General features: G+C 39.5%; 1 protein-coding gene across 5 annotated transcripts in view; it reads right to left on the bottom strand.

Moving 5' to 3' along the window:
- Positions 1-27,072, bottom strand: part of CLYBL (citramalyl-CoA lyase) — a 225,303-nt gene that overhangs the window by 5,500 nt on the left and 192,731 nt on the right. For 3 of the 5 annotated variants that reach the window (XM_081548983.1, XM_081548982.1, XM_081548984.1), the window contains exons 4-7: positions 24,303-24,404; positions 22,498-22,591; positions 21,020-21,187; positions 16,216-16,340 (exon numbers count right to left, since the gene is read on the bottom strand). In XM_081548983.1, the coding sequence (XP_081405109.1) occupies positions 16,216-16,340; positions 21,020-21,187; positions 22,498-22,591; positions 24,303-24,404 (489 nt within the window). Of the gene's footprint in view, positions 1-12,331; positions 12,413-16,215; positions 16,341-21,019; positions 21,188-22,497; positions 22,592-24,302; positions 24,405-27,072 lie in introns of all 5 variants that reach the window. The other 2 variants (XR_014070980.1, XM_081548986.1) reach the window with 2 other exon arrangements.

Below are 27,072 nucleotides of genomic sequence, written 5' to 3'. Positions count from 1 at the left end.
GTATCTTAGTTAGTGTGTGGGTTAGTGGGTTAGTGTGACAGGTGGAATCAGGGCGTGGGGCTCATGCTGCTTTACAAGGCAATCGTCTAGTTTTCTTATTGGAATAAATGATGAAGACCAAAGGCCTCCTGGTTATCCACCTACCGAGTGGATTACGGCCCTGTAAAACAGCACATCTGTCCTGTGATTGCTTAAATAATAGGCTGGAGAGATGAAATTAGCATAGATGCACATGAAATCAGAATGCTGCACAGAGAATCAAGGTGATGGCTTTGGGTCTATGACGCCATGTTCCCTGAATCTGCTTTGAATTCCGTGTTCACATCAGAGATGCAAAATATTTCACGTAGATTTTCAAGACAGGGAGATCATTTCTTTCTTTTATGGTGGCGGATTTTGCTTGACTTCCTTTGTTAAGCTTAAGCTGGAAAACAAAAGTTAACATTTTTGTTCTTTATGTCCTTCATCTCTGCAAACTGAGGATGTTAGTGTTAAGAATCGGGCTTCCTAATATGAAGATCCTCCTGCTTTCATGTATCAACCTAGAATATGGTTGGTCTTTTGTTTGTTTTTTGAGCATACCAGGCAGCCACGTGGGATCTTAGTTCTCCTACCAGGGGTTGAACCCGTGCCTCATACAGCACAAGTGTGGAATCTTAACCACTGGACGGCCAGAGAAGCCCATGGCTGGTTTTTTAACACAGGGATCTGCAAGTGAAGCTGAATAGTCTGCTGGTCAAGATTCAGAAAACTGAAGATTGTCAAAAGCTATTTGCATCTGTGGGGAGGGTGTGAAACATTACTTAATGAGTGATTATAGATAAGTTTTGGTTTCACAGCTCAGTGAGTTTCTGAGAAACTGGTGGACTATTCTGGAAAGAAGAGGTGGGGCTTCCCTGGTGGCTCAGTGGTGAAGAATCTGCCTGCCAGTGCAGGAGACACGGGTTTAGTCCCTGATCTGGGAAGATCCCATGTGCCAAGGAGCAACTAAATCCAAGCGTCACAACTACTGAGCCCATGCGCTAGAGCCCAGGAGCTGCAACTACTGAGTCCACTTGCCTTGACTGCTGAAAGCTCCACAACAAGAGAAGCCACCGCAATGAGAAGCCCCGTGCACCACAACTAGAGTTGCCCCCACTTGCCACAACTAGGAAAGAGCCTGCACAGACCCAGTACAGCTATAAATAAACAAATAAAAAGAAGAGGGAACTTTCATCAGCTTGAAGAGTTGGGCTATAATTTGGTTTAAAAATGCCTTTAAGAGTCAGAAAGAAAAAGATAAACATCGTATTCTAACGCATATATACATAATCTAGAAATATGGTACTGAAGAATTTATTTACAGGGCAGCAATGGAGAAACAGACATAGAGAATAGACTTATGGACATGGGGAGAGGGAAGGAGGGTGAGCTGTATGGAAAGAGTAACATGGAAATTTACATTACCATCTGTAAAATAGATAGCCAACGGGAATTTGCTGTATGGCTCAGGAAACTCAAACAGGGGCTCTGTATCAACCTAGAGGGGTGGCATGGGGCAGGAGGTGGAAGGAAGTTTCAAAAGGGAGGGGATATATGTGTCTCTAAGGCTGATTCATGTTGAGGTTTGGCAGAAAACAAAATTCTGTGAAGCAATTATCCTTCAATAAAAAAATTAATTAATTAAAAAATGCCTTTAAGTAGTAAGTCATTCATGATAATCTGGCGTGCTGCAGTCCATGGGGTTGCAAAGGGTGAGGCATGACTTAGCAACTGAACAACATTCTTGGTTAAAAACCTTAATAACCATCACTACAGCAACAAGAAAGAAAGTGAAAGTGAAGTCGCTCAGTCGTGTCCAACTCTTTGCAACCCCATGGACTGCAGCCCACCAGGCTCCTCCATCCACGGGATTTGCCAGGCAAGAGTACTGGAGTGGGTTGCCATTTCCTTCTCCAGGGGATCTTCCTTACCCAGGGATCGAACCCGGGTCTCCTGCACTGCAGGTAGATGCTTTACCATCTGAGCCACCAGTGATTTGGTACAACAACAATAACAGCTCTAATTTCCGGAGCAGTTCCTACCCCGGGACTGTGCCGGGCCCTTGACATGCTTTATTTCATGTAATGCTCTCAACAACCCCGTGAGGTAGATAGGATGACCCACCCCCATTAACAAATTGTTTTCCTTTTACTTTTCGATTATAGTAAAAACAAATAACCTAAGTTCACCATCTTAACCATTTTTAAATGTGTGGGCCAGTAGTGTTAAGTAGATTCACCCTGCTGTGCAACAGATCTTGAGAACTTTCTCATCCTGCAAAAGTGAAACTCAGTCCCATCAGACAGCTACTCCCCATTACCCTTCCTCCATCCCCTGGCCACCTGGTTCTATGAGGATGTATCCATCCCCATATTATAACCAAGGAAACAGAGGCACAAAGAAACTTCTGTGAGTCTGCCCTGTAGCTCTTAAGTACAGAGCTGGGATAACACCTAGCTCTATTTGATGCAAAGTGTGTGCTCCAGGCCCACACCCTGGGTTTGTGGATTGTTCTCTGGGTGGGTTGCCTGGCCACCCGAATCAGAATCATCTGGTGGGGAGGTTGCTTGTTAAAATGCAGACTCTTGGGCTCCATCTGATAAGGTTTCATGCAGAAGGTCCGGGGGTTGGCAGGGAGCCCTCTGATGATTTGAATGCTCACTGAAGTTTGAAAAGCTCCGTGTTTTAGTTCTCCTGGGTAGCAATAGTTAGGCTGGCTTTGACATGGGTACAACTCCATCTTTGCTCTCAAGAGATGCAGGTGCAACACAGTGCAGCAAGAACTAGAGAAAAAGCCAGTGTGGTGAGTAAAGAGATCCAAGGCCTGGAAAGGCTGCCCTTCTCCCCGGTCAGGACCATGTCTGCCAGTTTGCACTGCTGACTTAGACATGATGCTCTGTATCGAGTGATTCCCCCTAGTGTTTCCCCTCAGGGCCATGTGTTTCCCCCTAGAGCTGCCATGGGGCTTCGGCTCCGTGCACAACAGCTTTTGTTCGGCCAATACCTATTGAGTTATTTGTTGTAATAAATCACTAGTCAGCCACTTTGGCACATCTTTCTATACACATGTAAACAGTTTCAGCCCCCTCAAGTGAAGAGCAGTATCACCTTAGCATAGTTGTTATCTGCATAGGAAAGGACACAATTATTTATTGGGCTGTAGGTTTTCTAACATTTGGGTCATTGCCTGGTGGTGAGATAGGCATTGAAGTAACATGAATGTTATCAGACCCTGATGTTCTTCAAGAGGGGAGAATCTGACTTACAATTTGATAGCAAAAGGGCGGGTGATGATGGTGGTGACAGTAGTAATCATATGTATGGGAAATAGATATTTTGCATTTCTGGCACTTAGAACTTGAAAATGTTTTTCTCTAGAGTACTAAAAGAGGAATTTTCTAGCATCCATACATTAATCTTATTCTTTCCCTACTTACAACGTCTTTGGGCATTCAAGGAGTTCTCTTTGGCACATTCCCATGATGGCGTTGCTTATATCAGAATTAATGATAATATTTGAGCACAGCTGTTATAGTCCTTTTTTCAGAGTAACATTCTCTTTTTTCCTCTATGATGCTGTCTCTTATTTTAAATTAACTTTTATTGGAGCTTAGTTGCTCTACAATGCTGTGATGCCGTCTATGGTAGGCTAAGTCTTATGCCCAGTGAATTATTTACCTCACTACAGTTACTCTTGAATTCCTAGAACTTTTAGTCAGCATTGACCACTATGGAATTTGTCTTCAGGGCCTTGCTTGTGTCCTCTTCTTACTAAAATCTCTTAGGCCCAGCCCTGATGTCCCATCACATAGCTCCTCCTTACTCCCAAACTTAGCTGTTCCTGACACCCCTCGACAGGGGAAATGATGCTCTCACAGAGACACTGATGGGCACTGTTTCCTGCTTTCTTCCCCAGCTTTCACCCTATCACACTTGGAGTCCTTGGACAGGTCCTAGGATGGCCTGGGTCCCCTCACAATTTGGTTAATGGGTAAGGATTTGAGCTTGGGTACCAGGCACCCGAAGTTCAGTGGGGAGGCTGTCAGCCCCTAGGCTGGCTAGCAGGGGTCTGACTGAAGAGAGTGCTGGGACATTCACAGGGGAGCTGTCTTCCGAACTAGGACCATGAGGTTATTTTTCTAGAATATCAGATAAGATCATCCACTTCCTTAAGCCTTGCTTTGTCTCCCTTTGGACTTACAGAATCAAGTGCAACCTCCTTAGCAGGGAGCCCAAGGCTCCCTGTGATGAGACCACATCCTGCTTCTGCTCTCGGCTTTGTCTCCTGCCAGTCCACAAACACACACACACACACACACACACACACACACACACACACACACACACACACACACACACACACACACACACACACACACACACACACACACACACACACACACACACACACACGTAGGCTCATGTGCACCCCTCCCACAGGCTCTGCTCTCTGATCTGATGGTCCTTTCCCTGTCTGTCCAGCAAACTGCTGCTTATACTTCAAGATGACAGAAAGATGTCATGTCTGTGAAGCATTTCTAGACTTCCCTGGTTGGGCTCATTTCTCTCCCTCCTTCCCTCACATACCCTCTTGTTACAACCCTTGTCACACTCTACTATAATTATTTGTTTACGCTGCCATCTTTCTCACTGAGAAGCCCTTGAAGACAGGGTCTCCTATATCTTTGAATCCCCAGCATCCAAAACAAGGTTTTGAGTGAAGCTCGGCTCTCCTGTGGGGCCCGAGCTGGGTGATGGAGGGGAGAATGACTTGAGAAGACATGATCAACCTTACCTTTCTACTCTCCTTTATCTGCAAGTGCCTTCGTCCCATGTGACCCTTCCCTGGCCTGGTCATACTCCCTGGTGAGTTGGCTGAGCCTCCAGTAGGACACAGGGATAGCCCGAAACAAATGCAATGCTGGGTTGGGGTCAGGTTAACTCATGCAAATGACTTAACGGTTAAAAGTGCAAGCGAGTCCATCTGTAAGTGGTGCTTAAGGAATCAGAAGCTACAGAAAGAGCCATCAAATGGGGTGGTTTGGCCTGGGAAGGGCTTTGGGGGAACCGGAACTTGGAGGTTAGCTTTAGAAGGTTAGGGATGCCCACCGAAGGTCAAAAGAGGGGCAGGGGAAATGGGGCAGTGCATCCAGATGTGTGAGTGGGGTTGGCTTTCTGTTCTCTGCCCCCTGTACTTCTGGTCACCAGTGACTCAACAGATCAAGCAATATGAAGGACCGCAGTATGAGATTCTGGCTCAGTCTACTGATGAAGGGGTTTCTCCAGGGCCTGAGGAACCAGAGCCTACTCTAGCATCAGTGAAAGTCATCCAGAAGAGGGATAACAGACTTCTCCCAGGACAAAGCACATGGGACTCAGTCTCTGCTTGATGCAGTGAGACTGGAACCCACAGGACTCCCTCTGTTCTCACTGCCTGCCCTGGCAGACCCGAGACTCACTCATCCCTGGACCCCAAGGGGAGGAAGTTAAAGTACTTGTTTTTTCCTTTATTCTGAGTAATTTTTCCTCTGTTCTAGGGTAGTCTGGGGATCCAACAATTTGATTTACAGATACCTGTAAAAAATATATATCTTTTTAAAGGAACTCCTTGGTGGCTCAGATGGTAAAGAATCTGCCTGCAATGCAGGAGAACCGGGTTCTCCCTGGGTCAGGAGGATCCCCCAGAGAAGGGAATGGCAACCCACTCCAGTATTCTTGCCTGGAGAATTCCATAGACAGAGGAGCCTGGGGGGCTATAGTCCATGGGGGTCACAAAGCGTCCGGGTGACTAACGCTTTCACTTTCACATGAGTAGGACAGGACTAGAATCTAGGGTTTTTCACTCCAACTCTCAAACTCTTCCCACTAATCAGTATACCTCAAACTATGACTGGTAACTATGGTACTTAAGATGATTATAGAAAAATTAATATCAAGATTTTTAATATATATTATTTTACATATACTGTATTTTAAAATTTTATTTTGATGTGACATAAAAATGTCTAAACTGTTATTTCAGAGATATCATTACTTGAAATGAGGCTGAAAAGATTAATGCTATACAGAGAAGGTCCAGATAAACAAGTATGTGAAAACATGATTTTAATAACTGACTTGGGAACAACTGAAATACAGTGTGCTTTCATTCAGAGTTCCCACTTGGAAGCTCTTAACTATAATTATTATGACGGCAGAAACACCAAAGGATATTTTCAGTGAGAAAAAAATTCAATAATAAAAATGTGAATGACATTTTAAGTCCTCAAAATACCCAAAGCATTTGTAAGAAGGATTAAAGGAGGTGACATTTGATCCTTATATGTGCTTCTGAATATCAGTAACCCTTTGTGTTATGGATAAACATCTTTTAAAACTGCCATGGACAATGCAAGAATACTATTGAAGACTTGGGACATAGAAAACATGGTTTTCTTTCTTAAAATACTTTAAATCGGAGTGCTCTTTTGATAGGTATTTTAATATTTTGAATTAAAATTCAATGGCCATTTACTCCTATGACCAGAGAATTTGCAGATGCTCGTGTATCTCCACCTGAAATTTCTAAAAGCTCAACTCAAGTCATTCAACATGGGCAATTCACATTGGGCTGATCTGTCATTACTCCTGGCACTGAGATTCTGATGAGTGATGTTCCTTAGCCTTTGATGGGGAGGCCCTTTAAATGATTCATGAGAACGTAACAGTTGGAATATTTGAAGAGGCTTCATTTTGTACCTGACTGGGGAATACAGTGACCATTCAGGCCTGTGGAACTACTGCAAGAGCATCCCTTCTGCCCCTGCCTCGGAGCATGGCCGCAGAGGCAGTGTCAGGAGCTGGGAATCCTGCACCTGGGGCAGCCTGTCAGGTTTATCTTCCAAGTTCTAAATGGTGGAAGAGCCTGGAGAAGCTCTGTCCTTAGCCCTCCCATCCTCCCTCCTGTCTTTTCCCCTGGAGCTGTCTGGCTTGAAAAAGAGAGCACAGACCCCTCTCTGGAGAACGGGATGCAGGGGTCTGTATGCCCCCCGTGCAGGTCCACAGCCAGGTCAGTGCTGCCCAAGAATGCTGTCGTCCATTCAAGGGCCCTTCTGTGACTTTCCACCAAACAGAAATGGGCAGCTCCCTGGGTGAGCACATTCTCAGTGGAACTCAGGAGCCTGCAGCTGAAACAGCCATGCACAAAGATACACCGAGAGAAGGGACCTGCTTCTCAGGGTTCTCTCACTTGGGACAGTGGCTAGGAATATGGGCTTTCTGCTCAGCTCCACCTGATTTTTTTTTCTGCACTGGGTCTTTGTTGCGGTGCACAGGCTCTTCCTTGCAGTGTGGGGGCTTTCTCTAGTTGCCCCCAGCAGAGGCGACTCTCAAGTTTCAGTGCCCTGGCTGTAGAGCATGTAGGCTTCAGTAGCTGTGGCCCATGGGCTTAGTTGCCTTGCAGCGGCATGTGGGATCTTCCCTGATCAGGGATTGAACCTGTGTCCCCTGCATTGGCAGTGCATGCGCGCTAAGTCACTTCAGTCATGTCCGACTCTATGCGACCCTATGAACCATAGCCCACCAGGTTCCTCTGTCCATGGGATTCTCCAGGCAAGAACGTTGGCGTGGGTTACCATTCCCTTCTTCAGGGGATCTTTCCGACTCAGGGATTGAACCCGGGTCCCCTGCATTGGCAGCTGGATTCTTAAGCACTGAACCACCAGGGAAGCCCTCCACCTGAATCAGGCTCTGCCTTTTCCTAGCTTCGAGTGGTCTGAGCCTCGATGTCTTCATCTGTAAAATGGGGATGATGATCCTACCCCTTGTAGGGTTGTTGTGAGGATTAAATAAAAGAAGGTACATCACTTGACAGGCTCTCAGTGCATGGGAGCTGTGACTGCTACCACCACTACCATCACTGTTACCACATCTGTGGTGCTGCTCCCAGCGAGCCGAGCCGCTGCCACTCCCATTACCAGAGCGATCACATCCACCTGAGGCTAATTCCACCACCAGGACCACTGCCACCACATTGCTGCTGTTACTGCTACTGCCGTTGTTAGTCAGAGAAAGTGTCATTCGGTTTATCCCAGAAAGGGCCAGGGAGAAGCAGAGCATCGGATTGTAAACAGATTTGAAGATTCCAGACTAGCTTTAAGGGTTCTGAGAGTCATCTGCATTCTAGGAGATGTATGAGTAGAGGATGACTCCCCCCTCTCCAAAGCTTCCTGTTCCTTCTAAACTCTTATAAATCACAGATTGATTTGTCCCTGTAAGAAATGAGACTCAGAGGTGCTATGTATTTTACACAGCACCAGTACTGGAAAACAAATGCATTTTAAAGAATTTAAAAAAAACTTAGAATATCTGCTGGAGGAGATTCTAATCGAAGGCAGGTGACTAGAAGTTGGGAGCCAAAATCAGGCCAAGTATATACCACATGGAAAACTACCTACCAAAGTGAAACAATTGGGTTTCTAAGCATATATTTATAAGCCTGAGGCATCGGTCAAACAGTACAGTTTTCAGTAGCCGGTAAGCAGGAAAAAAGAAAGGTATAGCATAAAAAGAGGAAATTCTTTGGAACAAGGGAACTGAGTGGATGTAAAATGAGGATTATCATTAACATTTTGCTTCTTAATAAGGAAGCATGGAATCATTTAGCTTGAGCTCTATTCAGGAAGTAGAAACGCTCATGTGTTGGACATTGGTAAGATTAATTTGAGACTCTGCCCATAGTTTTAGGAAACTTGTGAAGTAAAGAAGAATTAGTAGAAGATCTGGAAGATGAATTTGGAAGGGAAGGTGGAGGTGGCTGAACAGTAGGGAAGAGAGCTGAGGTAAATGTTTGGGTCAATTATCTTAATACGTGACCTATCCTGAGCTGTCTACTTGCCCAGATGGAGTGTCTCCGTGGACCAGAACCTCTTTACTTCGCAGACAGATAGGGAGACCAAAGGTGCCTTCTGTTTCTAAGATTCTTCTCAGAACCCACTAAATGTAGGCAACAACCTTTATCTTTTAAAATATTCAGGCAGAATGATCAGGACACGAATTGAGAAGGCTTTAAATATCTTTCCATAAGGAAATCTGGAAAAATCAGGCCAACTATGCCACATGGAAGGCTACCTACCGAGGTGAAACAATTGGATTTATAAGCATATTGCAATCTAAAGGAGTTTCCGCATTTGCCAGCAAATTAGACATTGTGCTTAATTTTCTGTTTTTAAAAATAGCTTTATTGAGGTATAATTTGCATACTATAAAGTTCACCCATTGTTAAGTATATAATTCATTGACTTTTACTAATTACATAGAATTCTGCAACTATCAATGCTTAGATTATTTTGAAACTAGAAATCTTGTTGGAAAATATTTTATTTTTTAATACTGAGATAAATGTGTAAATACCTTGCATTTAATATTTTATGTCAGAATATTTTATGTCAAATTTAAGCTGATATTACTATGAGAAAAGCAGAGAATGAAGGCCTTTTATAGCAGCTTGAAGCTAAGACCAATAATGTTAAACTTCTTCTACTTTATATGTTGTAATCTTATTCTTTCTTTGGAAAATACATCTAAACAAACTAACATTAACTAGAAGGCACTTTAAATTTTAAAACATTTACTAAAATATAATGATGAATAATAACTGATGAATTAGTGAAATTTTTTTCTTTCAATTTTTCTAGAAGGGGAAAATGTCAGTATCATATATATTGTTAAAAAGTACAACGAATAATTTCTTTTTAGCACTGTCAGAAACTTAGAAAGCAGCTAGCTAAATAGTATTTACTAAATGTGTATCGTGTACTGATTTCTATCTAAGATGCTGCAGGAGGATGTATAATAGGGAAAATTCTTTACTCTCTGGGCTAGTGGTGAGAAATACCCCCACTTTTTTTTTTCATTGAGGTCCACTAACTTAAAATGGAAAAAAAAGAAAGAATTCTAGAAACTCTTGCTTTCTATTTTTTAGTAAAATAAAAGCTCCATTTGCCTGCTTTTAATATTAAAAAGAATTAAAGAATCCTTTAATAAGCACCACAAAATATCAAAGGAATGCTCTCTAGTATAATCAGTAGAAGGAGAGAATGCAGGGGACAGGGCTGCAGTGGTGGAGGTGATGTGGCAAGAAAGGAAGAGAGAGAGATACAAAAAAAGAGAAAACCAAAAAGAATCCATGGAAAGGGAGCAGGGAAGGCAGAGGAAGGACATACACAGAAACACACGCAGACCCACACATCTTGAGAAGGAGAAGTCCCGTGCGAGGGAATGAGAGAGAAAGATGTCTGAGAGCAAAGCCAGCCTTTCATGGCCCTTGCTTGGTTCTTGCTCTTAAAGGAGCTGAAAGGCATAGTATATTTCTGCAACCACAGGTGTAACTGAGAACAGGACTTTGGAAACTTGTCCTTTGAGTGAGATGAAACCCAGCTCGGGGTCAGACAGGGCCTCTTTACCAAAGGCCTCAGTCTAGCTCTGAGAGTTTCCAACCCAGCTTCGGAGAGTGAATGACTAATAAAACAGAATGAGGTTTGCAGTGATCAGAACCAAGATGTCTTTCTGGGGCAGGGCAGGTGGACAAGGCCAAGACAGAATTGAGAAGGAGGGAGCCATGTGGGGAATAATAGCTGGGAAGTCACATGGATTTTCAGTGCTCTTTCTTTTCTCATCACTTACTGCTCATGCAAAAAAAAAAAAAAAAGCATATGACGAAGAAAAAGATTCTAATCTGAACTAATCAAATTCACATTTTGTTTCTGAGTGAATACTTTTCAAAGCTCTGTCTAGTTTTGGTCATTAGCGTGCGGATTCATTGTGACCAAACTGAAACCAGATTTAAGTTAATTCTGCTCATATCTTTAGTTACAAAGTGAGCCCCGAATTCTGGCAGGGGCTGGATCACCACCTTGGGTGTGAGTGATCTTGGGTAACTTCCAAACCCTTGTTGGGTCTTGGTGTATTTTTTAAGCTGTAAACTGAAAGAATTTAACTAGAAGATTTTCTGAGATTTCATCCAACAGAATTACATTGTTTTCAATTGAAATTGAGCAAGGAAAAAAAATCCTGAAAAATATAAGCCAGAAGAGAAGTATTTTGATTAAAATATCTTTAGGAATGTGTTATAAATTAAGGATGAAACAACTTTAAAAATTATCAGATTTAATCTACATACAAAATCTCTTATCCTCTAACACTAAGCCAGCCACTTGTGCCACTAAACCTGTGTGAAACAAGGATATGATCAGCAGTAAAACTGTACTGCCTTGATTTAAATGCAATTTGTTGTTAATCAGATCAACCTTAAAGTCATCGTCGGCAGACTCAACTTTCTAAGAATTTGACTTTTTAAAAGTCAAAAGTATGGCATATAGTTCTAAAGATTTTCATGAACAAGGAAATAAATGGAGAAATGCAATAACTAAGCATCTCAAAAGAAGAGTGATGTCCCTTCCTCTCTCATTTTCACTGGCAATCACTCAGTTCCGATTTTGAGTGTTTCTGCTTACAAATAAGGGCAAGGCTGTGGGTGGTGGGGTGCATGAGTGTAGGAGGGCACACTGCTGTCTATTAGTGGAATCAACTCTTTCCTTTGACAAAGACAACAACCAAATCTTTGGATGGTTTATTTGATCTGCGTGAAAGAGTGGCAGTGGGATTTCTGGCACTTGAATAAGCGGAAACAATATTTTTGGCTAGAGAGACTTCTGAGTTCTCTCAGGGAGCCTTCTAGAAGGCCATCTGGACCAAACAGTATTTCTTTTGTAAAGCCCTGCATTTGGAAACACAAATGAAAGGTGTGTGAGCCACAATCAGATACCTATGAAAATAACTTGCTTTCAATATTGGGGAGGGGGTATTATTCTTTGGATTTTTCTAGATCAAAAGACTTACATGATGGAAAAAAAACCTCTTTCTTTCTTTATTAAGATATAAGTTCCCATGTATATTCCTGTAGAGAATTTGCTTATTAATGTAAACATATTAATCTGTATTATTGCTCTCTCTGGAGTAAAGTTAGAATGTTTCAGTCATATGTGTTGTTTATAGTTGTTATGTCAGCTAGTGACCTTGTTTCTGACCTTTATAATCACTAAAGGAACCTAGATTTTAAAGGTGGATACTTTTCCTTCCTTGGTTTTTAGCTAGCTTGCAAAGCTATAATGAACAAAAAGTACTGAAAAATTTACACAAAATCCTTCCAAAAACCAAACAAAGCATTTAAAGATTTCATATGAATAAAACAGAGTGCTTAGAACACTGAAAATGTAGCAAAGTCATATTGGCAGCCAGACACTGCAGAAATATGAATATTCTAGCAAAGTACCTTTAAAAGTCGATCTCACATAATACATGTTGCTATTCTTAATATCTTCTGCTATTCTTTCATATTTTTCTGTAAGAGCCTCTATTTGGAAAGAAATGGTAAATTCTTAAATTAGAATTTCCTGGCATTATCAATCATTTTAAAAAAAGCAATCGACTATTTCCTTTAGCTGTCATTTTTGCCCAAGAAGTGATGAAATTAACACTGTGTTTAGAATATAGACATGAAAAAATACACAGTATCATACATATATGAATGTATATTTAGTACAAATATGTATGTTATATGTGTTTCTTTATATACAAATTAAGGTTTCCATTAACTAATTATTTGCTTGAGATGGTTTCAATTATCCAATTTTCATACTATACATAATTCTTGGTTGATAACAAAAGAACTGTTAAAATCGTATCTTAAACAATACTAAATTCAGTTCTAAATGGAGAATTTTCAAATATTGAAATCATTATTATGAAAAATGACATCAAAAATGATGTAAACTTTTAAGAAAATATAAATTTAAGACAAATCACATGGGAGTGATTTATCCTGGCTAAAATATTTCACCAAATAATTTGAGGCTAACATAATTAATGACATGCAGATTGTATCTCAAAATGTATTTTTCTAGAAGGATAGAAGTAAGACTCAAGTTTGATTAATAGTGTGGATATATACCTCAGAACTGATGTCAGCTGAAGCAGAAATATTTTAGCTTATGGGAATTAAAACAGGAGCACAGAGTATGTGGAATGTTTAAATTACTTCCAAAAGGTTTTAATGAGTCCCTAATATTAACCTATAGTCCTAATTCTTATGCTGGGGGCTGTTACTGCGCCAGACAAATTTTTTTAGCTTGAAAATATCTTCAGTTTCCTTAAACAAAGCAGTTATAAGTATCATTACCTGCCCTACAGTGACAGATTCTATGAGCAGATTATTATTTTTTATTATTTCAAAATTATTTTTAATGTAAAGTATTTTTTATCCAACACTAGGATGAAGGGTATCAAACTTTATTTCCTTAGAACTTTCAATTAATATAAAATCAAAAAATTTCCCATGATACTAAAAACTAAACCCCAATAATTTATCTACTTTGATCTAAGTATTCTCATGAATTTTGTTATTTGGAGGGGATGGGAAAAAAAGGTAGAACTTTAATTTCTTAATAATAATATTATTATTACTACTATAGAAAAAAGGTAGAACTTTAATTTCTTAATAATATTATTATTACTACTATAGAAAATACAAATGACTCAGCACTAACGGTGAACTTTAGCTATACCTTTCATCTTAGGGCAAAGTATAGTTTAAGATAGAAGCAGGAAGTAGAGAAAAGCAATGATACATAATTTTGCCTTCTTGGGTCATTTCTACTTGAAAGCATTACTTGAATGAAATTTTCATCAAAGGGTGAAAAAAAACATCTTTTAGAAATTTTAAGTATCTCCCTAGGACACAAACCATCAGCTTCCCATTCGTTGAGAGAGTCACCTGTGCTTTGGACAAAGTATCCGAGGGTTTATGTTTTCATCAGTGAGTCACATTTGAAATAAAACAGATTAGATGTTTGTTGGAAGCAGTAGTTTATACAACTGAGCGACCTATTTATACTAAATCTTTACAAACAGAACCTGCATTATTTAAACCCCAAGACCCCTCAAGACCCAGAGTCACCTACTTGGCAGACCCAATTTTTGTGACCAGTGAATTTATAGGCAAAGCGAAAGAAACATGCGAACTGGATAAAATAACCATATGTCCCCACTGGAAGCCCCATTACTTGAATCATTTAAACCTTGCTGGACAAAGCACCAGGAGAATTTGCTGTAGGAAACAAACCTACACGAATGAGGCAGGGAAGAAATGACCTAATAGTAAATCTCCCTTCTGCTCTAATTTCTATGGTTCTGTGTTAAGAAAGGCTGTGCTACCACAATGTTGTGAAAGCTTATGCCTCAACAAGAGGGCATTTCTTATTTAAAAACAAACAAAAAAAAACCCCAACAGTTCATAATTTAACATGTAAGTTGCCATCATCAAAAGGCAAGGACACTTTAGGGCAATTTTCCCTGGGAACAGCACTTTCACGATACAATGGAAAAGTGTTGCTTTTCCCCTGATTCAAGAACTTAAATGCCAGTAAAAGAGTGTGTTTCTAGTTTAAATTTTGTTTGCTAGCTACTGAAACTTAGGGAAGCCTCTCCCATACCACTAGCTGTTTATAATGCCAGTGGCATCCTTTGATTTTATTCAATGTGAAACCCAGTGTAGACAGTAAAGGGAGGCATTGTTGGCCCAGACTGGAAGTCTACTTGGTCTGCGTTTTGATGGTCCCCATCCTGCCTCAGTTTATGTCAGGAGGAAGTACTTATCAGGTGCATATCCTTAGCTGGCATAAGGTACACACTGAGGTAGAGAACATTTAGTCAGTGTGTGCACAGGCAAGCAGGCAGGAGAGGGGAGTGGATGGGGTTATTTTGCATATATAAATGTAAAAGTACATGGCTCTTCTCTCTAGATAAATATATTTATTCATGGAGGAACTGAATTGGGGGGTCAAGATATAGAAAAAATATTTTTATGAACTGCAATTTTTTTATGGTTATTGATTTCAAACGAAAGGTTGCTATTTATCCTGAAATTGGTATAAGTCCTGATGGGATGTTTCTAGTGTCACATTTTCTGCCTTTTGATTTTAAGTGCAAGTTTGTGCACAGAGGAGCCTGCAAGTGTGTGAGGGCAAGCATGCGTGCATGGTTGGAATTGAAGGCAGGTATGAGAGGGAGGGAGTGACCCATTTAATATTGTTACCTAGTTTTGAAAATCTTGGGATTTTTAGGTGTTTTTACTCCAATGAAAAGTATAAGCCACACATCTCACATTGATGTCACCAGTTCACCACTGAAAACCAATTTTGTTCTTTTTTTTTTTTTGGTAGGGGGGTACTGTTTAACATTTAGAAACTTTATAATGTTTCAACACTCTTTCTCCCCTGAGTAGTTTTGCATGCTAGGCATCAAAACTTCACTCTTTATGTAAGTAACAAGGCCGAGTTTAGATATAACCTCTAGGATAGATTTATAAAGGCAACTTTCCTCCCATCCCCTTAAAAAGAGGCAAACGGTATTATTGCAAATAACCTTTAAGATAATTAACTGACAATGCTGCAACTAGCATAAAATCTTCCTTCGGGCGACACCTCATTTAAGTGTTACTGGCACAAAGTGGAGACAGATTGTGCATCACCACTGCAGTGTTTACACAGCAGAAACCCACAGAGCAGGAAACGCGAGGCTCAATGATGCACTAAATTAGGAACAACCGTACTCCACTGTTAATTTGCTTTCCATTCGATCCAAATCTCAGGTCCAGAAATTGGTACTAACACACAGACAACCTCCCACTCTTAAATGACTAAACCGGAGGAGATTTTTGTACTCCTCCCCAAATTAAAATAACTTGAAATTTATTTCTTCTCTCCCCAAGAATCATTTGTTCAAACTGTGTTTATTTCATTACAACTTGCTCTCATTTTGATCTAAAATTATTTTCATATGAATGCCGGATTGGGGTCTGTAGAGTAAAACTAAACAGACTCCTATTTTCTCAAAGGCTGCCAGTTTCGTTTATGAAAAGAATAAAATGGGAAACTTGAGAGCCAGTGAGTGAAATATTTAGGAACGAGCAACAAATTTACCTTAAATGAATTTCTCACTGATGAATGATGTCCCCGCCTAAGTCCACACAAATCCTCCTCCCCCAAATAGGAATTTTTTTAGAACCATGCAAACAATATATATTTTTTCATTCTTCCCCACACTATTTTAAACATGAGTTTCATCCACTGTTTCGGGGCATTTTAACACAATGTTTACCTTTCCCAATTGCTGATGTTCTTTAAAGGCAGCAATCAGTTCTTCAGCCCACTTAATTTTTTCATCAGAAGGAGAAAACTGCTCCTGGACCACCGCAATTTGGTTCGGGTGTATCACCTGCTTACCTACGAGAAGATTAATAACACTGGAAACACAAAACAACAAACAGATGTTCAAGCAAAATGTCTCAACCACGCCAGGCTCCTGAATGCCTGCTTACAGACTGTATGTAAAATAACTCATTATGTTTAGAACTTTTTAAAAAGAAAATGACCACAATCAGGCAGGCCTTTCCAGAATACTACAGAAGAACAAATACAACAATGGCAGTAATTGTGTTTTGGATGCTATAGAAATGTCACCTTAGTGCAGATAATCTCTCATTTTTAGTTACAGGTGGATTGACCAGGCAGCTCGCTGATTGACTGCTTTGGCTGGAACTTTAAAGGATAATGTCTGCAAATTAGAACAATTATTTTGAATTAAAGTAGAAAAAATTACATGTTAATTCTTTCCAATTCTATAAGTTGTCTTTGGCTTTTTCTGTACCATTATTCCACCTTCCGTGATTTCTTTTAAAAGCGGCCTGTCGGTTTTCATAGAGCTTACAGAAGCAGGTGTTATAACTACATTAATATCAAATGGTGTCTTACAATAATACATTTAATTTTCGTTCTTTCAGATGAATATGGTGCATCTTGTCTAACCACTAATAGAAAATTGGATTTCAATTAAAAAATTTTATCCAGTATAGTAAAAAAGAAAGCAGATTTGAACACTGCAGTCTCTAGATTACCACATTTTAAAATATTTAAATAAAAAATTACAAAATGTTTTTCTAACAACAAAAAAAGGCTCCAGATTTTCCCTTTCTGCTTATGGAATGAAGATTGGATATTTATCCCTTATACAGATTCTTAGACATTGCGAAGAAATCTTATTTCTACAGCAATAGCTTTAAAAAAGCTTTAAGAATTTTAAATAAAAATATTACACAAGAGTCACAGGATTCTATGAAATCATGCAGTCATTTAAAAAAAACAATCAGGGAAGAATGAAATCTAATCAGGTCATTAATAAAGTGCAACATAATTTAATGTTGTAATAATGATGAGATTATATTTTATTATATGATAAAATTATAGACAGATTTGGTTCTTTAAAAATGAATGTACGCTTAATGATAATTTACTCTGCCAAGTATATTTGCTGGTATATCAATTTGCTTTGCTTTGAAATAGTTGTTTTAAGTACAAATTATAGCCTTGATGTTTTATAAAAGTCCATTCCTGTTACTGTCATTATTCTGTCAAATAGGAAAAAGAACAATGTTTCTAAGAAAAATTTTTTTTATCATTTAATGGAAAAGAGTTTAAGTGAATAAATATAACAATATCTTGTCTTCATAAGTAAAACATCCTCACATTGTTGTTTCATTCTTATCTGAGAGCATACTAATAAAACATTAAAATCCTATATAAATAAAGATGCTTTAAATTATTTGAGGGATAATTTCTGGGGACAAATAACATCAGTGATGACAAACGAGAGTTTTTTCAATATCAGATACTGAAATTATATTTAAGTAATCTAACAGTTGTTACAATGTTATCAATAAAGGATGTCAGTCTGGTTGTCATTTTGTACTAATTGTTAGTCCTGAATTTTATAATTTATGTACATAGCTTACACTGATGGGTAAAAAGCCAGATTTCATGGGAACTTCTTGGTACAGATACCATAAATTGAGAAGCAAAACATAAACTATTTACAATGCTGTGAAACTAATGGCAGCTTTCAAGTAGCCATATTTTGGTAATGAGGCTAATTTTAAGATATGTGTTAGGTTTTAGAAATTTATGAACCTCCATGTGTGAAGTTATCTTTCATTGATCTTATATATCCCGACAACTGAACGGCAGACTTTAATGCCATGTGGAAGCGAAGCAAATATTTTATACAGAAGAGTTGTTATTGACAAGTTACTGAGAGGGTGCAAAATTGGAAGACATTAAAATTTATGACCATGAAATCCTTTTTACAGTACCACTTGATATATCGTGCTTTAAATCAATACCTGTCAAGTCTTTTAGGTAACTGTATGATGGTGTCATTTTTGTCTTCTACAAAAGACTGCAAAAAAGAAGAAAGCCCATAGTGCTTCATATTTATAATCTTTCTTCTCAGCATGTAGTACTGGAATAACTGTGATGCCTAAGTCGGCTGTTAAAGCTTTATTCCAAGATTTATTTTTGGTTTCTTTTTATAAAAATAATTCCTAAAGTTAATAGTCAGTTATACAGCTAATGTATTGATTTAAAATCAATCTACATGGATTGCGGCCCTGTGAAACAATGATTACAGAAGAGAAACTGTAACCCGCTGTCTGAGGCGTGGTTAAATGTCACAAAAGTACAACTCATTTAAAAAAAAAATCTAATTTTTTAAAGCCCGGAAAATTCTTATAGCATAGATTCTTATCAGTGTTATAGACAACACAATACTTCATTGAATTTTAAAACTTTCAGTCTTTTGCTTCAAATAGGGTATGCAGCTCTCTTTTCCTGCCCTCCCTCCTTCCTTCCCCTTTTCTTCCTTTCTTCTTTCCTTTTCTCCCTTTTTGTGCAAAGCTCAAAATATGGCAATTACATGACAAATAGGACAAACAGATCATGAGTGGTGTAAAATGCTCATTAAAGCATTCATTGTTTAAAAATACTACCAATAATCTCCTATCTTATTATCAGACCAGTCACCTTTTATTGGTGTATAGAAATGAAGTTGGGACAAGAAAGACCTTTCTTTCTAAAAATTGCAAGATGGCTCTGAAGTTTAGCTTCCTACTTTCCTGACTTGTTCCCTTGAATGTATAATGGGCACTGTACCCTCCGTGCCTCCTCCTCCCTCCCACTTCCATTTTTTCGTGTGTGATTTAATACTCCCTGTTGTTGAGAAACAATGGTGCCAAGTCCGTAAGCTCCTCACACTGAGTTGGGCACAGTCTAGAAATTTAAATCTGATTTGAAATTACTTGTCTGCTACGATCGAATTAGGGACCAATTTAATTCAGTCCTCTCTCGGAGAAACTCGCAAACTCTCTTAAAGTTCTGGAGCAAACACGCTGGAGGAAGCAGAGGACACCCGGGTTATCCTGAGTGATGATCAGAGAGGCCCCATCAATTCGGCGCTTTCTATTTTTTTATTGTATTAGTGCCCATTTCAGAGCAACATCTGGCTGCTTGGCAGCCAATGCCACATAGTTCAGACCAACAACATCAAGGTCTACTAGATAGATTTCATGGAGTCTTTCTCCAACTTTTCCATTTGGGTCACATCCTAACAGGTCCTTGGAAAGAGGCAGGTGTCACAGGTACAGAGACAAAGACAGTCAATGCCAGGGACTCTTTCCTTCTGGGTCACTATTAAATGTAGGGGCGATTCATTTATTAGTAGTTCAGATGATTGAGAAAATAGTTCTCTATAACAGACATCTTATTTATTTAGCAGATTTGGGGGAATTACATTTTTAACTCTTTGTGTTAAAAACACCAACACATAATATTTGTTTTATTTAGACTGAAAGATCTCTGGTCAGGCACCTTGCCTATATTATGCACTCTTTCAAATGCAGAGAGTTGGCATTGCTCCTACTGCTACAGTTAAAGCAAATAATGATGCTCTTTTAAATAAAAAGGCCCCTTGAAACCCTAAAAAAATAAATAAAAACACAAATGCAAAGGTCAGAGCTTTATTTAATTCTCCTATAACACTAACATTGTTTCTTCAGTCTTTCCATTCTACTTTGGGTTAAATTATCATCCATTAAGGTATCTTTTTATATTGAAGGTCATTTTATGAAATGTTTCAGTCACCTCTACACGAACACATTTCAAAAATATTAACAAAAAAATAGCATGGATGCTTGTCTCTTTTATTTTTGGAGGGTGCGTTTCTGATCATGATATTCTTAGAACTCGCAGCAGAAGAACAAATAAGAATAAAAGCGATTATGGTGCTTTTTACCCACAGTTTTGTGTGTGTGTGTGTATGTGTGTGCACGCACAACTGCAGACATGTTTGTGTATAGAATCCTATTGTGGTTTTTCAAAAAATAGATTCCTGTTGCAAAAATACAATTTTCGGTTGCTCCCTGGGCTCCTGGGTATGAGTGACTGGGCACACCAATCAACAGATATCTATCTGCTTGCACTCCGGGACCGGATTTCAAGGCCCCGCTGATCTTAATGCCAGCCGACGCCCGTAGGTGTCACCCGGTTCACAGACACTCACGGAGTGGAGGGAGGAAAACGAGGGACTTGAAGTGGCAGAAAAATAAAAAGGTGGTTATGAGTTTAAAAAAAACACACAAAGAAGATATCACTAAATGTTTTTTAGAAATAAATTAATATTTTGAATATTTGAGTATATTTTTTTTTCCTACCCATCAACTCAAATTCTTAAGGCAGTTCACTCAGAAACACTGCTATAATGGCCTCGCTCTTCCCCTCACGTCAGCAAAAAGTGCAGAAGAATTATTGTTAAGAGGACAGAAAAAACTGGTAGGTATTATCAAGAGAAACTAAAACAAGTGCTTTGTTTTTTGACTTTCGGAGCCAAAGACAGATATGACCCTTTGTCTGGCAGGTTCTTGTTCTGGATAACTTTTTCATGTTTCATACGGTGGGATAAGTATATGAGTCACCTGGTGACATTAAATACACCCACTTCCTGCTTACATTTCAATTTTTCTGGAAAGTTTGAGTAATCTAGATACTGCTTTCTAGGGTATTATTGAGAATCATACCAGTAAATCCCATTGCAGCTCCTTCTCTCGACTGCCTGAGGAGGCCCTCTTCATCCCGGAAGTCGATGTACACCAGATCTATGGCCTGTAGACCGAAGGCCTTTGCTACAACAATAATCTTTTGTCGAGCGTAGAGGATATCTTGGGTTTCCTTACTACTTGTTGCACCTGAAAATGGAGTGTTGACAGAGAAAGCAGATGTTAACTTTGGAAACTGGACCTAGATACCTAAAATTGCAAAAACTCAAGTGTGTAAAGACTTCTGTGTCTACCTGGGTATTTCACCCTAGCGAAAGGATGATGCAAATAAGAAGAGAGGGTTCTGTGGAGGCAGAGTTAACTCTCACTTGTGTCTCTTTATCGTGCAAGGCATCTTTTCGTGTAATTACTTGCACATGAATTAAGAGAAGTCCCCTCCCCTATCTCACAAGCTAGACACAAATGACTCAATAGGTCACAAAGGACTCCTGGCGCATTCTTTTCCTTCTTGCCATTGCTCAGAAAATGTCACTCCAAAGTTAGCACTATACAAGGTGGCCAAATAGCTGTGCGTGGAAATAGTTAACTCCCTTTGCTGAGCACAGAATTCGGGTGCTGTGGCTGCAGTGCTGCGTCATAACGGAGGTTCGGAGCCAAATACGGCAGCTTTGGGATGTGGATGGGGAGCGGGGGGAACGAAAGGACACTCGTTGTGAGGGAGGCACAAAGTGTCCACTGAGCTGTTGGATACACAGAAGTCTCCTGGAAAGGGCGGTACTAAAATAAGCTCCTTTCTTTCCCCCCAGGAAGGGGGGCGCAGTGTCACTGTTTATATTTGGACCATGACACTGCTTAGGGAACGCTCCAGTTTTCAGTTCACTGGGACTGGGGTTCTGAAAATGCTGTGTGGCCGAGGCCTCTTTTCTAGACACATTCACAGCCTCTAGTGATACATCTGCCCAGACCAAAGACATAGTGCCCAGAGGAGGAGGAAGATCAGTGAAAACAAGCATACTATCTCAATAAATATTTCATAATAAAGGAGCTCAGAAATATATTTTAGGGTGGATTTAAGATCTATGTTAAATACATACTACTTTCAGTGTAGAAAATGATTCATTAAAGCAATGTGAAATTGCCTTAAATTTGTGTTAGAAGTCTAGACAGCCCTCAGACTAATGGGAAAACAGCATGTTTAAACAACAGAGAAGTTGTTCACATAATGTACTTATTATGAACAAAGTAGACATCATATAGACCTGAACATGTCTGAGGCTATGACAAGCTTTTTATTACTTATTTTATAAATGAATGGAAGTGTTATGTAGGCTTCTGGAAGCAGGACAGCTATGAGGTGCCCTAAATTATCAGGAAGTGTTGCCCATGGTCATGGTTAGCAAATCGATATTGCCATGTAAATGCCCATTCTTGAAGGGGCAAAGAAAAAATATATACACATAAACACAGCGAGAATGAGAGAAGAGACGTGTCTTTGACACCTATGCTGGCTCGAAAGTCTTCTCCTCCAAAAACTACAGCATCTAGAAAAAGACCCACTCGAGGCCCGTTCTTTACTGCTTCTTCACACACTGCCTGTAAAAGAACAGAACAGAACCATATACACACACATTAGAAGCAGCATGGTATATTTCAGTCACAGAAAGATGCAACCCTAACACCGTTTGGCTGAAACCTGCCCCGAAAATGAAGCCCCAATTCATCCCTCTCAAAAGTACTTAATATTGTCCAAGATAAGTTATGTTGCACATATTTGCTTTGCTTAGTGGATTATATTAATACAGTTGTAAATATGTTATTAATATTGATATAATGTTCACATTTTAGTTCATCCAATCTTTAGAGAAACTTTCAAGTTCATTCATTTTGATGGTACTAGAAGTTACTTCTGTTCTTCCAAAATTTGTTTCTGCTTTAGGAGACCCTCCAACAATAAACATAAAGCTGCAGGAGAAAAGGAAAGAATTTAAAAATAAAACTAATTGGATTATTTGCATTGGGATCAAGATTTCTTAGTAAATGGTTTCAGGATTAAAAACAAACAATACAAAACTCAACAACTCCAGAAGAGAAAAAAAACACAGTAAGTCATCCAAGATGTATTAATAAGCAACTTGGACATTTCTTGTTGAAAATAAAAATGAATAGCAGTCATCTTAGACACAACTGTGACTCTGGAAAGGTGGAGAGTCAGCATGCTAATATATGTGGGTGGGGAAGACATGAGGAACGGGTGAGAGCACTGTTGGTCAATTTCAGGGGCTGTGAGCGCTTCTAAGTATATTATGAATAAAATGGCAAATCAGTGCTTCAAATGAAATCACTGTATGAATCTAGCTGCATCTAGGAAATATGCACTGATTATATTCTCAGAATTCTAGGGCAGGCTGGACAAATTTGTGGTTCCTGGTGTAAATATGCTGATATAGCTCCCCAAGCGTCTGCACTCTGCCCCTCCTGCACAGGCCAGCAGGTCTCAAAGTCTCCTCTCGGAGCACTGGTTCGCATATTACCTCCCCAGTACAGCTGGACTTTCTCTTTTTGTTTTTAGGTATTTCTCCTCTCCTGCCCTCTGAGATGGGGTGCTACAGTGATGTTTATAAGTCAGATGGAACGTGAATGAGGCATATTTTCGGTAACAACTTAGATGACCGCTGATAAACAGGAAGAAACAAGCTGGCTATGAATTTGTTAAGGCACATAGTTCAATGCGATCATACAATGCTGAAAAAGCTTGGCTCAGCTAATCTTCTTGAATGTATATTAGGAAGTATTTTACGTTCTAATGTGGCAAGTTGAAATAACAGTACAAATTAGTGTGTACACTAACTGAAAAACAGTAATCTCGGCTATCAGACATTATAGTTAATGTTGCTACAAACAGGCCTGAAAATTTCCCAGTAGATGGCAACTGTCACAAAAGAATAATTGAAAGTTAATTCATAAGGGTGACATATGTTCATGTACACTTACTCTATAAATGAAATAATTCACAGCAAAAATTTACAGTGATTAATTAAAATTAATGCCAGGAATATATAAATATTTCATTTAAATATTTGGGACTAGGAAGTTTTTTCTTGTTACTTAGCCAGTTTCTTTGTTTTCTAAGATGCTCACAACCTGGATTTTGGTTGTTACAGGTAACACATGGTGCTCAAGGTTTACTGTGCTTTATGAATCTTTCTAGAAAAATATTTTAAGCAGATGTCAAGATTGAAAACCAAAGTTCTTTTTAGGTAATAAATAAAATACTAACTTATTAGCCACATTATGGATTTCTTACCTTAAAATTGAGCAAACCCATTGCAGTTTCCACAAAAGGGATTAAATTCATAGGTTGTTCAAGTTTTCGGCCTTTTAAGTAGAATGAAAATTTGTCTGAAAACTAAAATAAAAAGTGTCATAGGTGACTAGTGGGAGCAAAGCTGTACAATCACTGAACTCTAGAATAGAAGTAGTATTTAAGTCTTTGACCTGAGGAAGTAATACACAAAGGAATTTAAAAAAAGAAAAAACAGAGGAAAGACTAAGGAAAAAAGGTAATAAAGTTTCCACCAAATGAAATAGTAAAACCCCAAACAGTATCATTTTTTTTTCCTTGAAGGAGCAATTTGAGGCCTAGGAGTCAGAGGTGGAAGGAGAGATTCCTGAGTATAAATACTTTCCTTGAAAACGCATTTACTTAAGACCTCTCGCCTCCATCCGTTCAGTGCAAGTGGCAGGCCCCTGAAACAATGAAGGCTCGCTCTACCTGCCATTCTGGTTTCGTTTCCGACCCAGAAGGACATCAGCGTGACTGTTCAGCAGCCTTCTACGTGGAATCCATGTTATTCATTATAGCGACACTACCCTTTGTTCCGAGGTTTTTCTCCATAATTTTTTAGCTTACCTAGGAAGACCTTAAAAAGGAAGTTTAATTCTTTGAAGACCAAAGCTCGCCAATTTTTTCCATGAGACCAGTTCACAGCTAGCTCTGTGCTGCCAGTGGGGTAGCCCAAATTCCAAAATCTATCATCTGGAAACATACAAAAGCTCTCACACAGATCTCCCCCCACCCCTTTCAAAGGGGGAAAAAAAAACCCACCACACTCTAAATTGTAAATCTATTATGTCCATCTAGATCTAATAAGATGTGGGGAGATAAACACACAAACACACACAGGTATGATAAAGATATTTTTGTAAATAAAGATAAAAACATATATATCCATTTTAAATTTAAGGAATATTCAGCCATTAATGGATATCAAAGGAAAAGGGAATTTTAATCATCTCTCCATTCAGTCTCAGTTGGGTAAATCATATCTAAGAGATTTGCATAAATATAAACCATCAAAGACTTTTCATCTTCAAAGAGGGTTTCAAGACCCTATAAGCTTTGTACTGTAATCATCGCAGGTCACCGCCCTGCAGGAACAGGGCTGCTATGGCAACATAAAAAAACTAATGCTTAAGGCTTAGCATAATATTCTGACTAATAGAAAGGAAACTCATTTTAAAAGCTGGCAGCCTATTTACCAGGAGCAGGATTAGAGGTGTTATTTCCCCTTTTAGCTGCCCCCCCTTGCCTGGGCAGCGTCCCTCCCCCCCACAACCACCAAAAAAAATCTAATCACTGGGATCTTTAAAAAGCTTTTGAGCAATTTGCAGTAACTTTACAATTAGGCTAAAATAAATCACAGCTTTCAGTAATGAAGAATTATTCCCAGTTGCACCCACTGCCCCTCCCTTCCCCGACACCATCATCATCACCTCCTTAGCAACTTTACAAGGGAAGGAATAACTCAACCAAAATAGCGAGGAGGAAGCAGGAGGCTACAATTTCAGGGGACAAATGTATAGTATTCCACAAGAATGGAAAGAAAACATAATTTATGTCACATTTAAGCTAGAAAATGGGTGGTAAAATATTAGTGGCTTTGGTGTTACCTGTGCAGCCAAAAAAAAAAAGAATTTTTTTGTTAAAAAAAAAAAACCAAAACCTTGAAATGTCACTTGTCCCATTCTTGGTGATAATAGTTATAACTACAAAACCCATAAAAAACTGGGTAAATCTTTTACAACCCCTTCCCTGGTTCCTAGTGAGAAAAATCTCTAATGCCTTTTGTTTTTAAGCCAGGAGGGGCATTTAAAAATGAAATATTCTAGCCCATCCTCCTCCTCCTCCTCCCCTTCTTTCTTAAAAAATTGCATTAAGTACTAACACAAAAGGTAACTAGTGGAGAAGTTTCAATTAATTTTTTCAAAAGGAGACGATTAAATGTTTCCGGCCTGGTAAAGTGTTCATTTCAGCGAGGTGGAGGGGACTGGGGGGGGAGTGTGGGGGAGAGGGAAAGAAGGGGGAAGATCACAAAGAGACTGGGGAGGAGATGAAGTAGCCGGGCTCAGCAATTCTTTCAATTCCAGTGCACACCCAATAGTGTGCTGGAAGAATGCACCCCGTTCGGGATTTGTGGGAGAATTGTCCCACCACAAAGGAGGCAGAGTCACGCTTGTTATAGTCCAATAAGCCGTGCCAGTCAAACAAGAACCCACACTAGCGACAAAAGGCCAGTAAGAGATTCTCACACAAAAGAAAACAAGGAAGCCCATCTTTCAGTTGCGCATCAGGCTCTGGGTTTTATGCTTCACATAAATACAAACGGAGAGCAAAAAATAAACAGCCCCAAAGACTTCTGTTAACTAGAAATCCTATTTAGATTTCAGTACTTTCCTCACAAGCCAGGGATTTAAAACAGCGAACAGAGGCTGTGGCCGAAGGCCGGGGTGAGCCCCCCTTCTCAAATGAGGGGTAATAACGGTGATAAATAGGCATTAACTCAGAATCCAAAAGGGAACAGTGACTTCAGATTCCATTTCAATCAACCTAGGACACGTCCGGATTGGTCGGACCTGGAGGATGTGAACCTGCTCTTACCAGCACCTCCCAGCTTCTGAGGGGTGACCTGGCCCAGGAGAACTCTAGTTTGGAAAGCAAACGGGGGCCCTTGAACGCAGGTCTTCAAGAAGACGCCGCGCGGAACTGTCCAACAGGAAAATAATGGCAGCTGCGT

Source organism: Giraffa tippelskirchi, chromosome 12 (genome assembly GCF_054371585.1).
Source record: "Giraffa tippelskirchi isolate mGirTip1 chromosome 12, T2T-mGirTip1v1.2.pri, whole genome shotgun sequence".
Taxonomy (NCBI): domain Eukaryota; kingdom Metazoa; phylum Chordata; class Mammalia; order Artiodactyla; family Giraffidae; genus Giraffa; species Giraffa tippelskirchi.
Note: the sequence above shows the minus strand (reverse complement) of the source record. Positions and strands in the feature narration are given on the sequence as shown.